This window comes from Phasianus colchicus, chromosome 5 (genome assembly GCF_987193195.1).
Source record: "Phasianus colchicus chromosome 5, bPhaCol1.hap1.1, whole genome shotgun sequence".
NCBI lineage: Eukaryota > Metazoa > Chordata > Aves > Galliformes > Phasianidae > Phasianus > Phasianus colchicus.
In genome coordinates this window covers 24,479,851-24,506,058 of record NC_143440.1, presented here as the reverse complement: position 1 = coordinate 24,506,058, position 26,208 = coordinate 24,479,851, and the positions used below count along the sequence as shown (strand labels likewise).

Below are 26,208 nucleotides of genomic sequence, written 5' to 3'. Positions count from 1 at the left end.
ACCATGACCTCTGGAGTCCTATTTCTTCATCCTGGTTTAATATTAACCCAGGCGGGCTGTGACTCCGCTTATTCTGCTTCCTTTGCATTTCCTCTGCAGCCAGGGCTGTACAGCATGGCACACAGCAAAACCACTATGCTGCAGGGCCTGCTCCTTTTCAGCCTTCTGCACCCCATCTTGAGCCATGACGGAGGTAAGAACACAGGGAGATGGGCAGTACCAGTGGGTGATTAAGGAAGGAGGATGGGCTTAAGTCCTTCAGTGGTAAAGCCTGTGGAAGGTTTTCCAGGTAATGCAGAAGGAGATTCTAAAAGCCTGTAGCTGGGAGCGAAAGGGTGCAGAGAGCGGAGTGAGTATATTGCTTCCCTGCCCAGAAGGATGCAGCAGCACCCAGCAGCTGGCAGGGAAAGCTGGTGACAACAGCTCAGTGGATTTCACAGGTCACCTGACTGATGGTGGAGAAGGAGAATGTGGCTCAGAACAAGAACCTGTGTAGCACAACTGTGGGTCTTGTTAGTTCCTTAGCTGACCCCACTGGCTGCAACTTTGCATTGCCTCTCCAGCTATCCTTTATCTAAAGTTTAGGTCATATACGGTACGCAGCCTTCCTGCTTGCTGCTCCTTTCCTTTTACTAGAGCCTCTACTTCATCTACTTATTCTTAATATGAGTTCAGGTCCTTTCTAACCCACTGTTGTATGGGGCAAGACCTGTCATAGGTCTCAGACCAGGGCCTGCGAAGATGAAGATGGAATTTACCTATGCCTATTGCAGTAGCCTGAAATTGGCAAGACAGCAATTCAGTGGTTGGCAGACAGCAGTAGCAAGCTCCAAGCAAACAAGTAAATTAGCAGAGCAGCTTTGCCAAGGATAGCAGAAGATTACTGTCACTTCTGTAACCTGGACAAAGCCAATCCTGGCAGATGAATTATAGTGAGACTGCTGTGCTCATCAGCTGTGGACCTCACAGGTCCTTGACAAGGCTTCCCTTCTCTGTACGGTGAACGGGGGAGGCTGGGCTGTGGGAGCATTACACCATCTGAGTGAAAACTTCAAGAGGAGACACAGGGACCCTCCCACCATGAGCATCCCTTTGACTGGCAGTGTTCTGACTCGGTAGTTTTCCTGGAAAAGGGGCAGGCACTGTCACTGCTCAAGCGTCCACGACGTGCCAACAAGGGATTTCTGGAAGAGATGATTAAAGGAAACCTGGAGCGAGAGTGCCTGGAGGAGATATGCAATTACGAGGAGGCCTTTGAAGCCCTTGAATCCACTGTTGACACGGTACGTCACAGGCCACATCGGTGTCCTGCAGCCAGCTCCTGCAGTGAGACCTGTGGGTCACACACAGCCAGGGGCTGGGGTCTTAACACACAACTTTGTGCTACCAAGGCAAATCTATCGTGCCTGTCACCTAGGGAGAGACTAGGTATCCTTAGGGAAATTCCCTCCTAGAGCCACTCCTGGAAATGCACCGCAAATCTCAAATTCTTTTTCCTCTCTATTTCAAGCGTGAAGTGAAATAAAAGAGAGCCTTTCCTCAACCACTAGATAAGAATTTCATCTTCATCTAGTTCAGTATGGTGCCACACACATTTGAATAGCCGCCGTCTCAGACACTCAAAGAACAGCTGACTTAGCAAACTAATTCTGAGCGCAGATGCCTCCAGCCCCTTTAGATGAAACTCTGGCACAGTGTATCCATTTTCTGGCTTCCAGACTCACTCATTCAGCTGATTTATTTATTTATTTATTTATTTATTTTCTCCATCCTGCTGTAAAATACTCCTAGCCCCGAGGCCAGTATCAGTGATAATTCCACACCTGAGTATAAAATAATAAACATTACCAGTCAGAAGCTTAAGCCAGAATGATAAAAGCTCTAGAAACTATTTTTAAAGCAATCACTCTCAGGCTGCACAGGAGAGATGCAGATGTGAGGAAATGAGCAATACTTGCGTATGACCTTTAGATATTCCAGGTTAAATTCTTTGGACTTCCGTGCTGCAGTACTTCCTCTGCAGGTTGATGAGGAAGAACTGCTGTAGGCATCTCTGGTGTTTTTTTAGAAGTGATTGTAGTCCCCTCTGTTAGTCTCATTAGTTGCAAATCCACAGCAAGTAGCCTGAGTCTCTCCTGGAGATGATCAATTACCTGATTAACAGCTGAACAAGGACAGCAAATGTTTCTGCACATAACCAATGTCTGTGTTTGCATCTCCACGTTTGTTAGAAGTAAAAACCATTGGTGCATCCTGCCTGTTCTAGTTCAATATAGAGAAGACAAAGCCAACGTGGAAGCTCAGCACAGATTAACAATCAAAATGACCTTCAGAGGATGGTGCAGAAACCTGCAGACATTAGGTTAATTTGTCACAGGATCTTTGCTGTATTATGGTATTTTGTTTTACTGGCATGGGACATAAGGCAAAGCAAAGCAAAAAAAAACTTGCTTATCAGAGCAGAGCTGAAAAATGACTTGAATTCTGAGTCTGATGAGTGGCAATGTGGTTTTATATCAGAGTTTCTGCTTTGTTAGATTCCCTGGTATTTAATACAAACAGAGCTAGTTTAGTTTGCTCCATTTGCTGCATTGAGGCATTCTGCTTGTTTGAATTGCAGCAGCCAAGGTCTGGTATACTGCATCTCTACTCCTTGATATTTATGGTGGTTTTTTTTTTTTTCTTTCTTGTTTGTTTTTATAGGAAGCATTTTGGGCAAAATACCAAGGTAGGTTGCTTCAAGTTTCTCAGTAACTCTTCCTGGAGAAATGGCTCCCCACCCTCTTAAGAGAGCTTACTCTCCAAGGAAAAAACTCTTGTGTTTTGTCCCTAAATGATAAACTGGTTCAAACCATGACGCTTATTTAGATTCTTTCATATAACGTGCTTCTTTCTTCTTATTTTGCAAGTATGTCAGGGCATAAAAATGCCTAGGACAACTCTGGATGCTTGTCTAGAAGGTAAGAAATTCACGTAGAACTTAAGCTCCCAGATACATTGAATGCCAGGAATTTGCTTCCTGCAGATTTTGGAAGGAAAAAAAAATCTGAAATTGGCAAGGTCATCTAATTAGAACGAAAAATATCATGAAGGGAGTTTTAAATTTCTTTCTTCCTCTTTATTTCCCCACTATCCATTTTACAAACTACCTAACTGCTCCATTGAAATGGCATAGAGTAGATACCCTTTTCCCCGTGACAAAGTAACACAGCCTTAAGTATAGCTCTGGGTTAGACTGATCTCAGTACTGCTCTGGCCTATGCCTTACAGCAAAGCACAGAGCCTCAAGGAGAGCTGTCTCTGATGAGGCAAAGCAAGTTCAAGCGATGTGCCCTTCCCATTTTATAAAAAGAATACCTATGCTTGTGCAGGCTCACACATGTTCGAAAAGTTAAAGGCACCTGTGGTACTTCTGACCTTGAAAAATGTTACATCCATTTCCACCAACTCAGGCTCACCTGTTTTGGGATTTTGACAGGTAACTGTGCTGTTAATCTGGGCCAGAACTATCGAGGGACAATTAACTACACCAAATCAGGCATTGAATGTCAAGTGTGGACAAGCAAATATCCACATATACCTAAGTGAGTTCATCTCTTGCTTTCCCCTAAAGGGTTCTCCAGGGTGTCTTTCCTTCCTAGCCTAAACACCCTTTCCTCACAGATTTAATGCCTCCAATTATCGTAACCTCACTGAGAACTACTGCAGAAACCCAGACAACAACCCAAAAGGTCCATGGTGCTACACACGAGACCCAACAGTGGAACGGGAGGAGTGCCCCATTCCAGTATGTGGTATGTCTCGGCACTACATCCCAGCTTTTCACCAGCAAGGAGCTTAACAGTAAGACTGACCCTAAGAAAGGGAAAAGAATTAGTGAGGAGGGTACTTATGCAATAGAGGACACGTAGAATAGAGGACCCACGTCTTAAAAATTAAGAGGACGGGAAAGAAACATCACTGAGTTACACACACATTCCCATACCAGAAATAGTATCTGGCACTACAACTTTGAGGGTCACCACTCATGAGGTAGCATAGCAGAAGCTCTCAAATATAAATGGACGCCCCATGGAACTCTGTGCTTTAACAAACTGGCTCTAGTACTATTTGCTAACAGTAAATATTTTCTAAGACAAAGCTATGGATTAAATCACAGCTTTCTGCCTTTTCAGGTCAAGAAAGGACAACAGTCGAGTTCACTCCACGGGTCACACCATCAACCACAGCACAGCCTTGTGAATCAGAGAAAGGCATGCTTTACACAGGGACGCTTTCAGTCACTGTGTCTGGGGCTAGGTGCCTGCCATGGGCCTCAGAGAAGGCCAAAGCAGTGCTCCAAGACAAAACCATTAATCCAGAGGTGAAGCTGCTGGAGAATTACTGTCGGAACCCTGATGCAGATGATGAGGGTGTCTGGTGTGTAATAGATGAACCACCATACTTTGAATACTGTGACCTGCATTACTGCGGTAAGATGCCTTTATTGGTTTGAGTAGGCACACTTATCAGGGAAGAGAAAAACAAACAAAACAACCAAAACAACAAAACATGACTAGATTAGTATGAGCCAATGCATGTGAAAGCATGTGAAAGTCCTAGTTGTCCAAATAGCACATGTACTAACCTACCGTACCTGTATATAGAGCCATTACCACTCTCAGGTGTACTTTTTTCTCTAAAGCCTCATACTGATGGACAACAAACATGAAAAGTAGCAGCCATTCCTTCATTGTTCCTACTGTGTGTGGAAATGAACATCTACACTGACTTAAATGTAGAAACTGCAGCAGTAGGCTTTTTACCACGCCCATCTTTTTGTCTCTCTCAGACAGCTCGCTAGAGGATGAGAATGAACAGCTGGAGGGAATATCGGGACGTACTGTCTTTCAAGAGTTCAAAACCTTCTTCGACGAAAAAACTTTTGGTGAAGGCGAAGCAGGTGAGCAAAAAGTATGTAGAGATGAGAATTTGCAGTTTCTTCTGCCGGAGCATTCCACTGTGCCTCTGAAATACCAGCTTACCAACAGCTGCCAAAAGCAGGGATGGGAGACACTTGAATTCCCTGAAGGTGCAGCAGATGTCAAACTCTAGTTGAATTATGGAGCTAACGGGCACTCTCTCCCTAGGGTCTTCCAACTTAGCATGCTGACTTCAGATAAAACTGTGCTGCTGTGAAGCAGGCAGAGTAATGAAAACAGACTGCCTATTTTTCAGACTGTGGCACTCGCCCTTTATTCGAAAAGAAACAGATAACAGATCAAAGTGAGAAGGAGCTGATGGACTCCTACATGGGAGGCAGAGTTGTACATGGGAATGATGCAGAAGTTGGAAGTGCCCCCTGGTAAGTATTCTCTCCCTTCTCTACCCTTCCCGCTCCCTTCACACAGGGGGAAATAAAAGGGCAATCTGCCAGTTAGCATCTAGCTGGTATCATTTCTAATCACAGATTCTCCAAATGGTTGACAAGGCAGTAGAAAAATAGCTGGAAATAAACTTTCCTCCTCTTGAGCTAAATATACAGGCATCAGGGAAAGCAAGAGTGCTGGTGTGGCTCGTGGTTCCAGCCTTGCTGGAACAGACAGGATAAGAAATTTTTGCAAATGAAGGAAATAAGGCAAATTGTCCATTATGTAAGTTACACATCTCCAGAATAGATATATTTTCAATAAACCCATCTGTCTTTTTATCAATACAGCACAACGTGCTTCCATGCTTACTGCAAATCCCGCTCTCCCTGCATAACACCAAGACACACACATCCAGCAAAGACTTCAATCCTAAGCTTTCCTCTTTCCTTGTGTCTAAGGCAGGTGATGCTCTACAAAAAGAGTCCTCAAGAGCTGCTGTGTGGTGCCAGCCTCATCAGTAACAGCTGGGTCTTGACTGCTGCTCATTGCCTTCTTTATCCACCTTGGGAGAAGAACTTGACTACAAATGACATTTTGGTGCGGATTGGCAAGCATTTCAGGGCAAAGTAAGAGCCTAGAAAGAGTGAACTAGCTTTGCCCTTGAAGTAGTGAGATATAATGAGGTTTGGATAAAAATCAGCATCCAAGGAAGTATACAGAAATATGCAAACTAATGGCAAAGGCCTCCCAGTAGTGTGATTTAATGGAGCTATATTTGCTGTGCTTGCTGATCCTAAAGGTTGAAGTGGGAAGGACAGAACCATGGAAAGTTTAAAAGCTGCACTCCATCATCAAGAGGGGACAAAGCACCTGAGAAAATCGTCACCCCCAGAGACTCTCACTTGCTACTGTACAGTGAGTTCTTTCCCTTACATCTATTTCAGATATGAAAAGAATAAAGAGAAAATTGTTCTGTTGGATAAAATCATCATCCATCCCAAGTACAACTGGAAAGAGAACATGGACCGAGATATTGCACTCCTGCACCTGAAGCGACCGGTCATCTTCAGCGACTACATCCATCCTGTCTGCTTGCCTACCAAGGAGCTTGTGCAGAGGTGAGGTGGCTGTTCCCTCAGTCTCAGAAATACAGACTACAACATCCTTCAGGCCATCGTGGAAGATAAGAAAGATGCCTGTTTAGGCTATTTACAGTGAAAGAGTCTGGCAACAGAAAGCTGTTACAAGATATGTTATAATCTTATTTCTTTCCACAGGTTGATGCTGGCAGGTTTCAAAGGGCGGGTAACTGGCTGGGGAAATCTGAAAGAAACATGGGCCACTACCCCAGAAAACCTGCCAACAGTTCTGCAACAGCTCAATCTACCTATTGTAGACCAAAACACCTGCAAGGCATCCACCAGGGTTAAAGTTACTGACAATATGTTCTGCGCTGGTAAGTACATCTGGATACATAAGGTTAAAGCTTGCCATTGAAGACAGGGGGTCTGGACTCCTCATGAAACTCGTGCTACAAAGTTACCTTCCAATAAACTTGCAAACGCCCTCCTAAAGGAAAACTTTCCCATGACAGTAACTCAGCTTTCAGAAAACACAAAGGCAGGAGAATCTAGGCACAAGGTTTTAACACTACCCTGTCAGGCTAAGTAGCCTAACAGAACAATTCCACTAATTATCAGCAACAGCTGTGTGAGAACTGTGCTCATAATACAATCTTTTCACCAGCATAAGAAGCAGTTCAGCAGCTTTCTACACTGACTGCAAACCAGCTATTCTAATACTCAGTAGACAAACAATCCATTCTTTATTAACTTGTCTCAACTGTTTGAACTCTTGTTTAATCCTATGCCACAACTTCTACGGGAACAGATTCCCTCAGATTAATTACAGCATGTGTGGATAAAGTAATTCCCAATGTTCTGACCAACAAATTAGAATGAATCTATTAATAACTTAATATTTCTTGGTGTTACAGGCTATTTTATGGATCTCTGATAGCTTTGCAATTTCTCTTTCAAGCTGAGAAGCACTTTTCATTTTTTTCCTACTATAGAAGACATTCTGTACTTCTGGTGATCTGTATTGCACCTTCTTAAACCTCCTCTAACACTCTTTGAGAGAGGAGACAGCGTTCAAGATATAAACACACTAGAGATTTATGTGCTAATTAATTCTTCTTGCTATTGCTGTATTCTTAATTCCTGCAGTCGACAACTATTAGGCTGAGTCTGTGCTGTTTGTATCTAACAACATGCTTGAGACAGGATAGAAGCCAATTTAATGAGCACTCCAGCAATACAGTGTTCCTATTGTTTCTTCTAAAAAAGCATTTTTGAAAAAATAGCTGAGATGCAGACATACAGCAGCAAAAAGGAATCTTGCACGACAGGAAGAACGCATGTGTTCATCAGATGCGACAATGAAACCTGTCTTTACAGCAAGTCTAAAATAAACATCCAGCTGGACAAAGAGCAGAGTCTACAGAAAGACACGCAAGTAAAAATGAGGAAGATCATTTTTCTCTAGTCAATACAATGAAAAAACAGAATGCATGGAACTTGCACACACTGAAGTCTGTAAACAAAGGCACAGCAGCTCAAGCTATAGGTGCAAACAGCAGCTGACCAATAGCAATTCAGATAAGAAACAGGAATGAGAGCACAGGGTGGCAGAGTACAGCAAAATCAGTAATGTTGCAAAGACAGCAGAGATAGCTGTTACAAAAATATTAAATAAAAAAAATCATTTGTTTTTAAGTCCAATGTTTGTAGAAGTAAGCAGTGAGTGAGCAGGGGCTCTGAGACACTATGAAGCAATGCTTCAAGGAAAAGATGACCACCACTCTCCTAAGTCAAATGCCTAACTTTCCTCTTGCCTGTAGGTTACAGTCCTGAAGACTCAAAGAGAGGAGATGCTTGTGAAGGGGACAGTGGGGGGCCTTTTGTGATGAAGGTATGTTCAACAAGCTCAAAGACACAGAGCTGGGTTTGTGTGATGCTGAAGTTGTATAATCGCCTGAAAAAAACAGCAGCAGAGATGAAAACTGCTGAGTGGCTGAAGCAAATTCATCTGAAATCCGAGCTGATCCAATAAGATGCATCCTGCAGTCATCTAGCTCAATTTCTTTACTAAGTTTCCTGCAAACACAGATCAGCTGCAGAATTTCTAAGCAATGGCCAATTCCCACTTAGAGGTTTAAGACTGAAGACAAAGTTATGCCAACAAGCTCTGTTATCTAGTAGACACGAGTTTCAATTCTGAAGCAGTATCCATGATGTAAAAAGGCTGTGGCACAAACAAGTCCTAGATCTGAACATCTCTTGTTCTTGTGCTAATTATTTTTCTTTGCTTTAGAACCCAGATGACAACCGTTGGTATCAAGTGGGAATAGTTTCATGGGGAGAAGGCTGTGACCGAGATGGCAAATATGGATTTTATACTCACGTATTCCGCCTGAAAAAATGGATGCGAAAAACCATTGAAAAACAAGGATAGAAGAGCTTCCCTTGCTTGTTCTCAGTTCTGTTACAATATTCCACTTCTTAAAAACATACACATTGAAAAATCTTGAAAGAGGAGTTAAATCCCTGCAACTTGACAAAGGAACGTGTTCCTCCTTGAAAATAAAAATTCTCAACTATCTTCTTCCTCGTGTTCATGCTAAGCTGAACAGCACCTGAATCCATGCCAGCACAATAGCTAGGAGCACCAACACAACAGCACCAGCAGTACCGCTAGTTAAGATGTTGCCCTTCAGATGTTCTCCACTCTATCAGCAGTAACAATCAACAGATTTCAGACTTCAGATGATGGACTTAAGTCACAGTAAGCAAGACCTCCCACTGTCCATTCCCCCCTTCAGTTTAATTCATTTTCTGTTCTAGAAATCTGAAATAACAAACTGGAGATATCTACACCTTACAGGAACTGTAGCATTATTCAAAATGCCACTTCGAGAATAAAGCAACTATAGCCTTTGTTGCTAAGGCAGACATTGTTCTCAGCCACAACAGTAGCAACAAAATACCAGCACTGCTCCTTATAAAGTTAGTGTCTTAAGTTAAAGAGTCATCTACATGTAACTAATGATGTACAGAAACAGGGGTTTGAATAGATGAAGTAACACATGCATTTCTGCATAGCAGTAACTTTCTATATGGCAAATACTGCTGGGACCTGGAAGTATATTTTCCGCTGGCTTAACTAGATTCAGAAGGAAACAATTTCTACACACACAATTTTCTAAGGTCTTCCAAAGGCAGCATCTGGCACTGTACCTATTTTGTTCCTATAAAACTGTTTAGGATCCCTCCTTAAAAGAAGCCCCACTTCTGTGTCTTCGCTCCAGCGTTCATGAAAGAAGTACAGTAGTAAACGTATTATATAGACTAGCCAATCTGTTCAGACCAATTTTCTCTCGAAGTAATGAGGGATTTGGAAGCTATCTTTGCTCCCCAAAACATCATATTCTCAAATTCTCAAATCCCTCATCCTTCACAGTGCCATCAAGTTACAGAAACAGGCAATAGATAAAGTTGCTTCTGCTTCAAATGGAGTATTAAAGACAGAGAATGGCTTGGAAAAAAGATGATAGAGACAACTATCCAAAATTTGTTGGAAATAAATGAAGTTATCAATCAGTTACTGTGTTTTGCTACCTCACTGAAATTGGCTTATTTAGGAATCAACTGAGGACAGCCCATTTTGATTGCCCAAGAAAGTACGAAAACAACCTCTCAAAGGTATCTGAGAAAACCAACCTCAAATGCTCAAGTTCCACAACTGTTTCAAGTCATTGATAACCACAGGCATTGAAAAATGAAAATCCTCCTAATGCTCAAATTTTTATAGCCTCATCCTATTCAGAACTATAATTTGAGAGAAACCTGGAGGACTTATGGAGAATCAGGATCATACAACTTCTGGAGTAAGTCACTGTTAATGCAGACTTATTACAAACAATACAGAGGAATCATTTTTAAAATTCAGTTTAATATTATTTAAATATTTTTCTGGGCTAAAGATTAGGCTTTATTAATTTATGTGCACAAGTTTTAGTTTAGAACTCCCAGGATATTGAGTCCAACCAAACACTACAAAGACACAGGGCAAAAAACTCATTCATAGTAAACAACTATATCTTCTTCTACTCATTATTCCTGTACTTCACTTCCAAATCAGTTTAAAGTCTAAAGTAGTTGTTTAAAATAGTAGTATGCAAGTTCGCAGGCATTGCCGCTTTAACATCCTGAACTAATTAACAAACAGCTCTTCAGAATGTCTATTAGATATGGTACAGTAAATAAAAATATGGATTCATTTATATGTTAGTAATTGTTTCAAAAAGCAGCTGGTAACTTAGAGGTAGTGGCAGTAACTCCAATGACATCCAAACAACTATTTGCCAATAGCCCAAGTGCACAAAACTTTTGCACTTTTCAACAATGGCCAAAACTTCCTCTTGCCATTTAGGTCTGTTTAATAAAAGGGCATGACCGCTTCAGGTCAGCATAGGAGACCGCAACTACTGAATCAAAGCAGGGTGAAGCAATGAAGGGCATCATGTTAGTTAACACAGGATGAAGACTGCTCACAAGTTACCTGCTATCACAGTGCATAAACTCACCACAAGCACCAAGCAGTATTACACATCCACTGTAACCCCAGCCAAAGGAAAATTGCAGCCATTTGCAGCAGCTCTGGCATTGATCTGTTGTACACATACTGATTTAAAACCAAGTTTTCACTGTAATCAGGCAAGATTGATTCAGCTACAGCCCAAATGCTGAGACTCCCGCGGTGCCCAGAGCAAACAACAAAAGCAGCAGTTACATGGAGCCAAGATTAGAACCCAGAGTAACAAAATGCTGCTTTAAGCCTGCCTGTCCAACTCTTCAATAGCTCTGTTCTAGCTATGGAACAGATGTGCAATTTATTCTTCACAACCAGCTCACACATGGCAGTGAAGGAGCAAAGTGAAAACATCACCTCCTGAGAGAGATGAAAGGGCTAGGAAGGCTACACAGTGTAGGTCTTTAAGCTTTCATACTTGCTGCTTCTGAAGAAGGCTACTCAGAATACGCTCCTCACTCAAAAAGCAGTTGACTACAGCTTTTGAAGACTAGCACTAGTAGGCGTTTTCTAGTTATACAATACAGGAGGGTTTGCTAACATTAGATGTTTAAGTGCAACTGAATATGGTGCTGTGGTCTACTTGCATTTGAAAACTCCATTAGGAAGACCACTTAATCAAATGAGTTCAGGATAAATGAGGCCACTGACTGTACATCACTGCTAATCTATTTCTTATCAACAGCAGCACACTCCCTCAAAGAGAAAGCATTTATACACAGAAGGGACTATGCTTCATCCAGGTAGAGGCAATACAAGGATTAGTAATTTAAAATAAGCATGTCAGCAAACTAAATATTCGACTTACTTGCAACTTACGGAAACCATAGTCCAAAACAAAAACCAGCAACTACATGGAAAAAATACACTACTGCTTATAGAAGAGTGCAAAGTCTCAGGACTGCAACCCAGAGATAGTATATTCACTCATCTTCCCTATAAAATATCCAAGCTTTAGGTTCATTTCAAGAATAGCTTAGTTCAATTTCTAGATGCCCAGTCACTAACATTCAGGAATAGACAGCAACTTCTCTCACCAGCAGTCACTGCTGTTCCTATAAAGACTGGTATAGTTAATGCAAACTTTATTTACAAAAGACACTTAAATTAGTTACTTCATGCCATGTGTCCATATAGAATCAACAGTTCAAGGATTACATGGAGAAGAATTCACAAAATTAAAAGTGAAATCACTGAAGATTTTTCTAAGAGTTAAGAACTAGGAAAAAAGATCTTGAAGACAATATTACAAATAAAAAAAACAGGTTATGAGAAACTAGTCTGAGCAAGAGGATGGTTGTTTACAGGTCTGTACACTAAAACTAATACACAGACAGCCTTCTATTGTCAAGAGATGCTCACTGAGAAGCAGATTATGTACAAATACTTGTGCCACAATGACCCAGTCCCTCCAAAATCCACTGTATTATACATAAACCAGTTTGTATACATCAGGCCTAAACGAGGCCATTTAACTATGAAGACTTCTAGTTTAGTAAACTAAAGCTGAAGACAGCAACCGTGACGCTGCCTCTCTATTTGCGACTGCTTTTTATTCTCTCCAATCTTTTTTTCAAGTCATCAATATTAGCTGCTGCAGAAGAGGATGAAGCTGTGGTAGTTCCAATGCCAGAAGAATGAGTCTGATTGGAGTCCAGATCCAGATGTTGGTACTGTTCTCGTGACTCACGGAGCTGGGAGAGCTTACTATGAAGCATATCAGTAGAGGATGCAACTGTAGGGACTGCTGGTTTAGAGAGCAGAGATGTCAGAGGTGGTCTGTCTTCTTGCTATGGTGAAGAAAAGTGAATTGTTAAGACAGACAAAAGTCATTTAAGTACAAGACACAGTTAATGGCTTTTCATTTTTATAAAAAGCACTGAAAATAGAAGGAAGGAAAGGAACAATATGCTCTAGATCACCATTAAAAGACAGAACCATGCAAAGCTAGCTACAGAACTCAGTTCTTATAATTTAAGTAGAGGATGATTAACTTCATGTCAGTATGAACACAAAAGAACTGTACAAGTCCAACCATTTGCATTAAGAAGTCACGCTATATCCTTGACACTTCCAGCCTCAGAGCAAATCTAGACTCTGATGTGAATTTCTCTTAGGCGCAGCAGAGACAATATTTGAATCCTTATAAAAAAACTGTAAATCAGGTACAATCCCACAGGATTTCCAAGTGTTGCCAAATACAATACCTTTGCATTGTCAAGGCCACAACGTTGCCTGAGGATTTTTAATCGTTCCAAGTAAACTGAAGGCCCCACTTCCTCCCCATTTGTGTTTCCTATAGATGAAGATACAGTGTGGGTAGAAACAGGAACACATGTTTCTTCCACCTGAGGAGAAATTCCTGGAAAGGAGAAGTATAATAAAAACAAGAGGAAAGAAAAGATTAAAAACCTCAAAAATAAGCCTCTTAATCAGTTGCTTCGAATGAGATACAAGAGATGAAGAATTAAGCAATCAAATTATGTGCATTTGCTAGGATAGGAATATTGGCTCTTTCATGCCTGTCAAGTAGTTTTCACTCCTTCAAAGAAAACAATAAAAGAAATAAAGACATAAAGCAGTAGTAGAGCAGGTCCAGAAGTAGCAACGATGCTGACAGTTGGCAAAGAAAGGGTATGTGTATACACATACAGGATGGGGAAAGATGCTGATGCAAATCCAAGGTAAACAATAGAGGGAACATAAATACACTGGCAAGATGGGAAATATTTGGAGCTTTCCATCTTTTATTACACTCTGTACTCAGTCAGACCTCACCACTGATTCTAAATCCTCTCTACTTCTTGTTCAGATAACTTGAAACCATTGCAAGTTCCCATTCAGTCTGAAACAGTGATGTCCAAAAGGAATGTTACATGGTGTTCAAAGCTTCTCTGCTAGAAGACCAGGGAAGGATTATACATTATGAAAGAAACTTCTTCCATTCTGAAATGAATGGCAAGTTGTAAGACTTACTTTGAACAGGGTTTTGCATTATTAGTTTACTGCAAAGGTGTTTAAAAAAGATTTAAGGAGAATTACAGTTAAGTATAGCTTGCAAGACAGATCATCTTTCATTATCTCCAACTATTAACAGTTGGGGGAAGAAAACTGGAGCACAAGTCCAATTTTGAAAGCATTTACTGCTCAATCAACATTTCTCAGCTGAATAGAGTTTTAGATAAACAGGAAGTTCTGCCTTATATCTAATCAGATAGATTTAAGAGGTGCTAAAATAAACCCTCTTCTGAATGTAGTTTACAATATATAGATAGAACAACAAACAGTAGCAAGAGAAAGGCTAGTAGTAATCATAGGACACAGTTAAGCACCTGAAAAAAAAATAGAAATTAAAGGTACACCAGTTTGTACTGGTGCTCATCATCTGTCATAATCCCTCCCTAATATCACATTAGTCATTCATGTTCATCTGCATTGAAAAGTCTCACTTAAACTTAAAGCATGCTTTATGATCATTTATCCAATATAAAAGATTATTTGCTAGAACAGGGTCATCACAAAAATCTGCTGTAAAAACAGTTCAAATTACCTAAAAACTTTTAGATTCCACAGTAAACAATACTCTAGCAAAAAAACCCACAAAACTACTGTGCTGTTTTTACAAGCAAAAGTTAAAAAGCAAACCTGACAGCTGCTGCTGTTCAAAGAACAGCTTGTATACTTTCAAGTAAAAACTCCTGATAACAGAAACATGAAGCACAGATAATGCTTGTCCCACACTACAGGACAGAACTTAAAATCACTTGCACCTTTCAGATATTTCCTCACTTAAACAAAGAACTTCTACCCTGCAAACCATACTTAACACAAGCACTAAGAATATGTGAATTACTTTGGAATCCCATAAAAACACATATCTGGAGATGTTTAAAATGTGACACATGCAAGTGCTTATCAATCTTGTTGCTGTAATATGTACCTGTAGAAGAAGCAATGCGTCCTTTTCCCTCCCTTTCCGTTTCTATCAGCCGGAGGCCTCTTTCCACATAGCTCTGGAAGAACTGAGATGAGTTTTTCAGGAAGGGCTCAATATCTGCATCAGAATATTTCTTTTTGTATTCATACAGCTCTGCCAAACCCTGCGAGGGAAGAGTTTCTGTGTATTACTACAAAGGCTGCATACACTATTCTACTGCATCATGCTTTCTCCTTCACAGGAAGAGAGCGCTTACCTCCTTAGTGTTCTCCTTGGAGCCAATCTTCTTAAATATTTCTGCCAAAATATCATTCACTTTGGCTTTTGAAGCTTTTTCTTCCTAAACAAATAAAGGGAAATTTCTAAGCAAAGCGGGTAATACAATCTTCTCTTAAAAATGAAGGGAAGTTCAGACAAAGCCACAATACCCTCATCAGATCTGTTTGTTAACTGGATACAGAACTTCAAAAATAAAAAACACCAAAGAAAACTTTTACAAGAATTTTATATAATCACAGCTACAGAGAAGAATAAAGACACAACCAAGCTGTAACCATGCTTCTGAGAGGCCAGCATTTAAGATGTGGTTTGATTATGGTTAACTCTTAGTAGAAGTGCATTAGCAAGCAGTATAAAGCCTGTGCTGCACACACCAATGTCTCAAGAGACCATCTTACCCTGGCATATATATACACTATTTAGGTAAAACTAGAAACACTCCAAATTTCTAAAACAGCCATGGAAGTAGGAGATTATTTACAATGCCACCTGCATGTGGGAAGAATAATCCTCACTCCATCACTAAATGAAGCTTGTTTTCTGGATGAATTGCCATACGACATATTTCTATTACTTACTATGCGAGAAGCCCCTTTTTCTGTATCTTTATCAGCTTTGCTTCCAGTCTGGTCCATGGAATGTTTCATTACTCTACACAGGTGAGCCTCCAGCTCAGATTCGTTTTTGTTTTCTATCATCGTTAGGTGATCTAAGATCTAAAGAAAAAGAGGCAGAAGCTTTGTAGAGTATGTGAACAAATCAATTTAAAGAAGTACATGACTGATGCCAGGTCTGACCTTGGGCCCTTTCAGCTTGCACAGGGTGTGAAGCAGAGTCTTCAATGTCCTTATAGGAAACTCACTCTTACACTGCTTCAGCTTCTCTTTGGGAAAGACCTTCATGAAAATATGGATATCCAGTAGAATCCGATCCAGATTGATGCTGTTAATGGTTTCTGGCAGAAGACGCACCATTCTCCACAGACACTGGAATGACAGGTTGACTTAAAGCAAGACAACTCCAGGAAGAAATATTTAAATACTTAAGACCAGATTATACAAAATTATCTTTGAGTTGTTTCACTTTGCTACTACATAGACATACATAGTTTGTGTGTCTGTTAAAATTGTTGGTACATATGGTCTCTTTAATTAGCAGCACTCTATCCAGACCTTCCTTTAGAAGTGATGCATGAAACTGTATGTAGTAGTACTGACTTTGCTACCAATAACAAGAGAAGTTTGTTTGCGTGCAGAAATTCCAGCAAATAATGCAAAGATGCCAAGTACACCTGAGCACAACACAATGCCCCCAGGTTTAACCTTATTAAAAATGCTTAAGTTCTCACTAAATCATGCCAGTTATAAAAGGCTGCTGTAAGATATAAGCCAGTTTCAGCCTAGGATTGTTTGAATGCACAGTACACTCGTGTGCCTAAGAAAGTAAGTCAAGCAGGTGACTGTATCTCCCTTTGTGGAACATGTTTATACATGTATGACCTTCTGTAAACTACTAGCAGGTATTAAGCTTTCTCTCAGTAGAGAGAACGAAGTCACTGAATTAAACATTTAATAAATATTTCAATTTATCATCACTTTTTTTTTTTAAACTATCTGTTCTTTAAAGCTAGGCTGCTGATTCAGATAACCAGGCATTTCAGAGTTCAAAACCACTATTAGAGGCTCACCTTCATGACAAGTTCTGAAAACTTAGGAGAGCTGGCTGTTGCTAGCAGACTGTCTTGAAGTAAAAGAAGCAGAGCGCTAGAAGGATTAAGTTTAGAGTTGAAATACATGGGAAAGCACTACACAAAATGGCTACTTTTTCAACACAATATTACACCAGAGACTACTCCAGTTGTTCACGTGATGCTGTTTAAGAGCTTTCTCTTTATAGCACTTCAGAAGCAATTAAGAGACAGTCTGCTGAAATACCAAATGTATACAACCACACCAAGCTAGTTTTGCTTAGCCTTCCTTTAAACTGCAGAGACAACGCAGACAAGCCATAATTACCACTAATAACCACTGACAATTCTTTACCAATTAGCTAAACAATCTTACTGACATCATTCTTCGCTTACAACATGACTAATGAACATAATCATTCATTCAAGGAACACAGAAGAACAGATGGAGTAGTGGTCACGATTTTTATTTATTTATTTTTAAAACAACATACCTCAAAATGTTGGTCTGGTCAGACTTTTCAAGAACTCTGAGTACCAAGAGATTGACTGATCGGATGACCTGCTCACCCTCCTCAAGGTCTTCAACCCGAGAATCCAGCATTAATGTAATAAGACCATGCATTAGGTCCTTCAGCACGCCAGCAGAGGCTTCTCGAGCCAGGCTCTCTACCTGGAACAGCTACCAATTGAAAACAAGGTTAAAAGACTTCCCTACATAAAATACTTGAATAAAGGGATTTCACTACACTATCATATCCTTTGATATTCCTGCTTCACCCCTCAGTGGGGGATTTCTGAGTAACTTCTGAAAATACTTCAACATCCAACTAAGTACACAAAGTTAAGGAATATTAAAATAGAACTTAATAGAAACATCAGGATGGCTGTAAGCTATTAAAGAAGTAAACAGGCATTCTTCCCCACCCCTACTACTTATTCCTCTGGTCCCTCCCAAAAGGTGCATTGGTGAGCAGATGGCTCACAACAAACCTTTCATAAAGTCATAGTGCGCTAGCCTAGGTACAAGTCAGCTCTGCTCAGACATTCCATTTGGCTGTAACTTCAGCACAGAAATTACTTGCTTTTCACCTTAATTTATAGGTCAAAGCCTTACCGATATCATGCTCCCAATAATACAGCTGTAAAGTTTCACTATCTCATCTTTGTCTAGCTTCTCATCTGCCATGTGTGTATTGTAGATTAACCGAAGCTGCATAAGTGTAGCTATTAGAAATTGGTCAATGTGGCCAGACATAACTTCTGCTTTGTCTTCCTGTCTGAAAACTTCATCAATCTAAGATTTAAAAACAAAACAAACACCCAAGTCAACATAATAAAAACAGTGCAAAATAACTATAATTTAATAACATTTACATAAGAAAACTCTTGCCCTTATCTATTTGCCAAGGTATTTCTTATTCCAAGCTTTCACTTGAAATCAGTAAACTACAAACTTCTATTGCTGATTCCAAATATATGTTACAATTATATCTCTTTAAAAGATCAGTATCCTGTACAGTCTTGACATCTATTATGGATTCTGGAATTAACAACTTCGTGAAATCTTCCAGACAAAACATTTCTACATAGTTTTCACACATTCATAGAGTGCGCTTTAACTATGATAGTAGATACAAAATCTTCTGCTGAGTCTGCACAGCAGTTTACATTTAAAAGTTAAGTTTCACTGGCAACAGTCTGCTTTTTCAAATCTGTATAGTATAGTCTCTATAGCATAGATGTGTACTTGACAAAAAATAAAATTACTTTTTTCCCCCCTTAGTGCTTCTGTGTTAGAGTCTACTCTACAGTGTTGGAAGTGAAATCAATATTGCGAAGCGAGTCAGATGGCCCCTGTGCACTTAGTTTTGTCATCAGGGAGATTCTGAGCAGAGTCCATGTCACCTGACACGGTTGCTCCACCAGAGTGCAGCTCATCACCCTCGCAGAGAAATAGCTTAGTTCAGTATGAGTAGTTGTTACACCTTAGTTCTCTTACCTGTGCTAGAGCCTGAATGCTTGTATTTATATCACCACTGGCTACTTGAGAAATGACACAGTTGATGGTAGAAGCAATGCTACTGTGCATGTCATCAAAGTGTGGCGACACAGCACGGATTCTAAACAGGTGAAAACAGGATTTGTTACCCCTTTGGAGTGTTCTAGTTTATACTAAACTGCTATTTTTCAGAAGCAGTTTAAAGACAAGACATAAGAATTTTATCTTCACAGGGGACGTTCAAGGTGGAAACAATTTCTAATAACATGTCCATTACCATACTTGTAAACTCATAGATATAACACGTTTAGAAAGATCAATGTTGTCTCAAAAAGATAGACAACACAAGAATAAATAAGCGTAACTCAGGTTTTTCATTAGAAATAACAGCTACCCAGAATTCAAAACAGTACAGTAGATCATGACTTTGACATCTCTTTTCAAAACAGCTGACATTTCACCTTCTCAGGTAAAGAGCTCTGAATGTACAAACTGGTCATTTCAGCTTCTCAAAATAGTTCTTTAGTTCTTATTGGTTTTACTTAGATCTAACTAGACTCACTTGGGCTCAGGAATCAGGACTGGCTCAAAGATGTCATCTAGTTTGTGCTGTACAAGTGCTGGCATCTCACATTTGACAGTACCGTTATCATTTTCAATTTCATCAAGATCCAGCTGAAATTCCCGTGGAACTGTATGTGCTGTCTCAGAGTGACTGCCCATATTGCGATTTTGGCTACAGAAACCAGGAGAGAGATGATTATGTACACTCAATAGCAGAAGTAATAGTACTAGCATCTACTGGTAGCCCTAAAGGTCTCATAATAGAAAGCACATATTTTGGAGATACAATTTTATTCAAGATCCTTAAAAACTCCCCTTTGCTGGTCTCCCCTAGCTATCAGTAAAACAAAGATTTTTAAGCCAGAAGAGCAGCTGCCAGTTACTTGCTTTCCTAGCTAACCTCAAGATGAGCCCTCCCCTCCCAAACCACTGCAGTTAGGTATACACTAGCTAATTTTGTCAGACATCATTGAGCACAGTTTAAAGTAGCATTAATGGAATACAGGCTTAGAGTTCAACTATGTTTCTGGATGATGAATAGGATGCATGTGTACACAGAAACATTGCAAGCTCAACTGAATCTAGTATTCTCTCATATAACCTGTATTTCATAATAGAAGTTTCTAGGAAATGTCGTACACTATTCTCAACAGGGACTTTTATTCCAAGATAATGAGCAAGTGGCAAGAACACTGTTTCTGAGTTTTTGTTTCCGATACCATCTCTCCAGTTTCTGTTTCACACGTGCTCATCCAATCTGTACTATATAATTGTCCTAACAAGTTAGGGACACAGTCCAGATAAATGAAACACAGGACGTTCTCCCAATATTTCCAACAGCTGTCTACCACAAGTGCCATATCTGCCTGCAGCTTCACCTACAGACATCTTGACAGGACCTTCTGCTGTTGTTTCCTTTCTTTTGTTCAGATCATTGATCTATACATCTACTGAACTGGCCATGTTAAACCTGTCACCCTCGGGAAGGGATGACTAGGATAGAAATGTAAAGACAGAAGAGCCTTGGCACTAAGGAGTTAGTGGGCAGTACTTACATCCTATAAGTGCGATACATAATTCTGTCCATGGAGAAGCAGTGAAAAAAGGCACAAGACCATTTAGAAAGATTTCAAGACAGACAGGACAAAAAAAGTTTCAGACATTGTTTTAAATTATTTGGCCAATTCTCACAACATGCAAAGATGATGATACACAAAATAAAATAACATAGCTGGACATGATATTAGCACATACACTTTACCACCTGCAGACCATAACGTATCATTACATACTTGAGTTTGGAAGACATATCCTCAGCTGGCCCCTTCCGCAGCATGCTAGCATTAGCACTGATGTTTTGGATACGCTGAGGTTTCTCCTCTGCCTGCCTCACTGGAGCAGCAGATGGTCTCTTGGCTGACCGTTTTATTCTCTCCTCCAACATGCTCATGTCTTTCTCTGACAACTAAAACAAACAATGCTTTTACTCAGTTGAATGAATTTTAGAAATGTATACCTCCTGTAGGTGACACAATTATTACAAGCTGAGGTTTTGCAATTCCAAGGCAGGTCAATACTACCATCTAGCAGCACTTCAACAGGGTCACTTGACTACCAGGTGCTTCTTCAGGAGCTGGTTAATCCATATTGAGAAGCTACAATAGGAAATACAGCCACTTCTAGCCCACGTTGTTTCCAAGAAACAAATCATTTTTAATTCAAATCCAAGCACTATCAATAAGTTTAACTGTTGCTTGTGCTGCTGAAGAACAAAACACCTATCCACCCTTCCATATCCTCTATATTTACGAACCCTAGGCAACATTTTAACACTGTGGACTCTACTACAGAAGCCAAGGTCCTGCTACAGCTTGCACCGTTCCAAGTACTTGCAACTCAACCATCATATTTCCAGTTACACTCACATTTCCAATCAGCTTGAATACTTGGTCACCATGAACGTTGTAGACGGTTACAATGGTGTTCAGTGCAGCATTGCGGACGGTGTTGTCTCTATCACCAATATGAGTTGCCATTTCTTTCAAGGCTTTCCCTGGAGTTGGCTGGCATACGTTCATGCCATAGGATTCAACCAGACATCCAAGCTCTTCCAGGCACTCTGAAGAAAGAAAATGACACATGCACATTCAAAATTAAAGCTCCTGGGAAACAATCCTGACTTCTGTGCTGCTTGAGAACTAATATTTACTATACAGAAGAGTGAATCACAATGCTTGGTTTACTAACAGAATGATAGTTCTTGCCCTCCGTGCTGATAGATGCACACGTTCTTGGTGATTTATGAGATAAAGAAGCACACAGAAGCATCTAAAAGCTGTCAGTCATTCCCATACCTTTCCCAAGTATTTTCCATTATTGTGAGCTATCTGATGTTTAACTTCACAACTAGGCAGTTTAGATAGTTGTAAGTTTGTAATGTCATATCATATAATTTAATCCTCTCGATTTATCAGGATGAGATATTCAAGTGCCATGAAGCTGTTTGAACTTTAAAACACTGTATGGTAAACAACTCCTAAAGTAAAACAGTTGAGAGTTCTGTACAGCATAGAGACACTTTTCCAAAGTTCTGATCATATTATCAGATTTCCTTTGTGACTTGGACAGTACTATCATCATTGTTCTCCACAGCACTGTTTTAAGACTCAAAACTTAATGTTAACATTAAATTACTATCAATAGATTGTTCTACCTTTCAAAGATAAAGAGCAAGATTATTCTTCTTTTAAGTAAAATACACAACAGTTTCTTGCAAGTGCATGTAATTCTATATACAGGGCAAATCTCATCTTCCACTACAAGTTATGTTGGCTTTTCAGGATGCAAAACAATACAGCTAAAAATTGAAACTGCTTAGTATGTAATGCTATTTCCCACCTGCACGCTGTTTTGAGTTTTTAGATTTTGTCCCCTCCATGATGAAAGTAAACATTTTGCTGGCTGGATATATGAGACACATCCTATTCAGGATGGCACGCACATCTTTGCGGATGACATCTTTTGGTTCTCCTACCTAATAGGAAAGCAAAAACAGTTAGGAAGAAATACTAAACATTTTGAACAGTCTCTTCATACTGATGAGTAGCTTAATGTTAAGACAGTCAAAGTTATTTTCAGTGCAAAAACTGCTTCTGGAAAATGCCTTTTAAAGGCAAATATGCAATACATTCAGAATGAGCAAACACTGTAGTAATTTGTTATCCTGCAATGTTCTCCACAAAAAGTGAGGTTAACTTCTGTACAATAAATAGTACCTTTATGATGAGATATGGGATGAAAGATGATGCTTCATTTTCCGTAAGGTGATACTCTTCTTGACTCAGCATATTGAAAAGCAATTTAAGGTATTCAAGCGTTTTCATAAGAACGCTTGTGTTGGTATCAAAGAACCGAAGGGTAAGCCACTTTAGGATTAGATCCAGGCAGCTGATGACTCCATCCTTCTCATTTTCCAAATGCTTCAAACAACACGGAGAAAAAAGAGGGGCAAAGTGAAACACTGTTCAAGAAATCAGAATAAGGAAAAAGCTGTGCCTGTGAAGATAGTCTACACACACTGATTTCAGAGGCTGCAAGTGCAGAACATTCCTAGTTGATTTTAATTCAAGATGAGACAGCAAGGAATAATTATTTTTGTTGTGATCCACTAGCACAGATCCAAACTTACCTCAATCATAACAGCGAGTGCTTTGTTGTGGTGCTGGAAGTCTGCATGAAACATCTCATCCTGTAACCATTTGGCTACACAACTGGACATCTGAGTTTTCAGCTGTTCAATGTATTCATCACGAGGAGTAGTGAAATTCCACTTCAACACCTGCAAAAAGGTCAGCATTTGGAACTCAAAGCAAGCAGCACTTTCTGTTCTTGAAAAAAAATCTGCAAATTGCATTGTTTTCAGTCCTACTTCAGAATCTGTTTTCAAAATCTTCTCATTATCAAAAGATAATGGGAACATTTAAATGGCATTTGCTCATCTTGGCTTACATAAAAGATCCTGTGTTAAGCAGTCATCCTTAGGCTGTTACCTTAATTACTACCAACTACTTGGAGTGGTTGTTTTTAAGCTAGATAGGCCTATTCACTGACAAGTAATCAATAAACCATGCTTTAAGCAACAAAATTTCCACACACAAAAAAAACCAAGCTTGTTAAGAAGTACAATTCAAAGTACACATAAAGAATTTAATGTGGACCCTAGAACTCTAATGTTAGGTATGCACAAAAAATTGATCAACTTGACACTGTAAAGCTAAGGATCATCTCTTAGAAGCTGTAAAAAGTTCTACAAGAACATACAGATGCACAAAATCTGATAAACAGACAAACATCACAAAGTAATATGGGCCTGTGCAAGTCAACTGGGGCACAAGATAAACAACCCAAAGGAAAGAGAATAGATGTTCTGGCATTTAGAATTAAATATGCTAGGACAAAAGGATGTGTTAAAGTTAATGCTACTTCAAAACAAGAGAATGCATTTAGATCTTTCTCACCTTCAGTCCTTTCTCATCTTTCATTCTCTGTTCTTTCCCATTTGGGACTATGATAAAAATGGGACCTGATTTGTCATCATCCTCCTTCAAAGTAGGCTTGTTTAATACTTTCTTCCCCTGTACACCCTGAGAAAACAAAAACAAAAACACCCCCAAACCCAAGGTATTATGAAGCAATGCAAGACATATGCCTAAGTCCAAGCAATAGCAAGCATTAGATGCCAGCCAACCTCATGCTGCCTACGTAAACAAGAGCCAGAGAAGCTGAAAGAATAGAGTTGATTAGAATTTTTTAAAAGTATGTGCTCTGCTGCTGTGGAAGCAATACTCATGACAGTGTGTGCAATAGCACCTCGTGAAAGATGACATATCATTCTGGACCGGTGCACCAGTTACCCACACATATACCTAAAACCCAACGTAGTACCTGTTTGATAGATTTGCTCTTTGTCAGTCTGGTATTGCCTTTGATGAAGTTTGTATTAGTTTTGGACAGGATGGTACTGCCCTTGGACACACTGCTATTAACATCTGACTGCTGTAAATAAGCCATAAAAAAAGGCTTTGTTGTTAGAGACGTATTTACTTGGAAGATTACCAATCCAAAACTCTTACATGGGCTTTTATTTATGTGTTCACTCCAGAATTAAAGTTCTGACAAGCAAATATATTAATCTCGGTAAGCCTACAACATCCTTTGTAGTTTGTTCCATTCATTTCTGTCATAGATCTGGACTTGCATCAGTTATTCTCATAACATTACTTGAGGCAATAGAAGCAAAAGGATTATAGAACAAAGGTTTTTTTGCTTAACTTTAAAATAAATAGAAAAAATCACTAACAACGAAAAAACGATTCAAGCATGCACAGCTGAGGCTATGACTGTTTTCAAACATACTCCTTCTCTTCTTGCTCCTGTGCTCAAAATTTTACCTTTTCAACCGTAAAGGACATGAATTTCCTTCAATACATGGATTCAAAACTGTTGTTCACAGCAGAACAGCAGTGCTAAGAATAAATTCTCAATTACTTGAAACCAAGAAGGCCAAGCAAATTTACAATATGGAATGAGCTGTTCACAAAGCATTTAAAAAAAAAAAGACTTAAACATTATTTCTATCATTACCTACTTAAGTAGAAGATACAGGAACACCTAATTTCAGAAATCAGACACATTGATTCTTTGTAAAAGCAGTCCCAAGAAAGGGCTATACTCTTTTACCCATAAAACATTACTCAATCTGTTAATTTAATTGAATTAATATCACACAAAATAGAATAATTACCTTAGTTTTAGAGGAAGCTCCTCCTACTTTGGCTTTTTTGGGATCAGGCTTGGATTCCATGGTATTTGACCCTGAATCTTCAGCAAGAGCTGGAAAAATAAAGATCATCCCAAACTACTAGGAAGCCTATTTCAGATCAACACTGTTTTTTTGTTCTTAGAACAGAATAATAAACTATTCATGAAGATAATGATAGTAATGTGTGATAATGCCCTTATCACCCAGAAGTCAGAAGACTTTCTTTTGCATGTTAGCACACAAAGTTCCCAACATCACAGTACATCAAATTTGTCATAGTTTAAAACATAAATAATCATTAAAGTACCGTTTCACCAAAATTTCTTCTTAGAGGAATGTAAACCAACCCTTTTTTCCCAGTTATTTCCCAGAACTTGAGAGGTTACCTGATGCAGGTTGGAATTTGGCTGGAGCTGCTCCCCCTCCCACTCTGGAGGATGCTTTAGCAGGAGGAGCTGGTTTGGCTGGCATGTTGGCTTTGGCTTTTTCAAGCATGGCCAGCACCTGGTCTTTGGAAGTAGGCTAGAGGGCGGGGAAACAAAATAACAGATATGGAAGGATTACTATTTCAATACATACCACAGACAAGAAAAACAACAGTACTTTGAAGCAGAGTATTCTCTAGTAAGCATTTTTCATGACACTTAGAACACCCATGCTTTCAGATCTTCCCATTCTGAGACAGGACACCTTGCCATTAGTTTATTTCTGGAAGATGTATATGAAACACGAACTAGCAGTCTGTTCCAGCTGAGCAGTCCTACGAAGTTACTTGAGAACCCTATGAGTTATTGTTTGAGTAAGCCATCTTTGAAGTATGTGTTTAAAGGCATGAGTTAGACAATAAATGGTAAGCTATCAGCAAATAGATTTCTTTCAGAAAGAATAAATAACAAGCTCTTACAGTGATAAATC

General features: G+C 39.6%; 2 protein-coding genes and 1 non-coding gene across 8 annotated transcripts in view; 1 reads left to right on the top strand and 2 right to left on the bottom strand.

Annotated features, from left to right (window-relative positions):
* Positions 1-38: 38 nt before the first annotated feature.
* Positions 39-9,234, top strand: F2 (coagulation factor II, thrombin). The gene is made up of 14 exons (XM_031593450.2): positions 39-193; positions 1,120-1,283; positions 2,704-2,728; positions 2,910-2,960; positions 3,479-3,584; positions 3,664-3,794; positions 4,176-4,472; positions 4,832-4,942; positions 5,218-5,344; positions 5,810-5,977; positions 6,296-6,469; positions 6,629-6,807; positions 8,254-8,324; positions 8,727-9,234. Exons 1-14 carry the CDS (start codon positions 115-117, stop codon positions 8,865-8,867), a joined length of 1,824 nt encoding a protein of 607 aa, XP_031449310.2. The 5' UTR covers positions 39-114; the 3' UTR covers positions 8,868-9,234.
* Positions 9,235-12,537: 3,303 nt separating this feature from the next.
* Positions 12,538-26,208, bottom strand: part of CKAP5 (cytoskeleton associated protein 5) — a 45,554-nt gene continuing 31,883 nt past the window's right edge. For 5 of the 6 annotated variants that reach the window (XM_031593445.2, XM_031593448.2, XM_090140914.1 and 2 more), the window contains exons 26-45: positions 25,680-25,815; positions 25,276-25,364; positions 24,417-24,527; positions 23,990-24,115; positions 23,161-23,310; positions 22,748-22,951; positions 22,371-22,506; positions 21,398-21,591; positions 20,765-20,937; positions 19,471-19,644; positions 18,909-19,029; positions 18,024-18,203; positions 17,401-17,588; positions 16,907-16,982; positions 16,017-16,205; positions 15,798-15,935; positions 15,197-15,280; positions 14,944-15,103; positions 13,211-13,365; positions 12,538-12,793 (exon numbers count right to left, since the gene is read on the bottom strand). In XM_031593445.2, coding sequence (XP_031449305.2) covers positions 12,539-12,793; positions 13,211-13,365; positions 14,944-15,103; positions 15,197-15,280; positions 15,798-15,935; positions 16,017-16,205; positions 16,907-16,982; positions 17,401-17,588; positions 18,024-18,203; positions 18,909-19,029; positions 19,471-19,644; positions 20,765-20,937; positions 21,398-21,591; positions 22,371-22,506; positions 22,748-22,951; positions 23,161-23,310; positions 23,990-24,115; positions 24,417-24,527; positions 25,276-25,364; positions 25,680-25,815 — 3,039 coding nt within the window. In that variant the 3' untranslated portion in view covers position 12,538. The remainder of the gene's footprint in view (positions 12,794-13,210; positions 13,366-14,943; positions 15,104-15,196; positions 15,281-15,797; positions 15,936-16,016; positions 16,206-16,906; positions 16,983-17,400; positions 17,589-18,023; positions 18,204-18,908; positions 19,030-19,470; positions 19,645-20,764; positions 20,938-21,397; positions 21,592-22,370; positions 22,507-22,747; positions 22,952-23,160; positions 23,311-23,989; positions 24,116-24,416; positions 24,528-25,275; positions 25,365-25,679; positions 25,816-26,208) is intronic. The other variant, XM_031593449.2, reaches the window with a different exon arrangement.
* Positions 18,747-18,857, bottom strand: LOC116229425 (small nucleolar RNA SNORD67). Its single transcript, XR_004167013.1, has one exon. It is a non-coding gene; the product is annotated as a small nucleolar RNA SNORD67 (small nucleolar RNA).

What these genes read in the sequence shown, in the direction of transcription:
- F2 (XM_031593450.2), top strand. Translation starts at nt 115, where the DNA reads ATGGCACACAGCAAAACCACTATGCTGCAGGGCCTGCTCCTTTTCAGC. An exon ending in TTTTGGTGAAGGCGAAGCAG is followed by an intron (nt 4,943 to 5,217) that starts GTGAGCAAAAAG and finishes CCTATTTTTCAG; the next exon opens with ACTGTGGCACTCGCCCTTTA. An exon ending in GAAGTTGGAAGTGCCCCCTG is followed by an intron (nt 5,345 to 5,809) that starts GTAAGTATTCTC and finishes CTTGTGTCTAAG; the next exon opens with GCAGGTGATGCTCTACAAAA.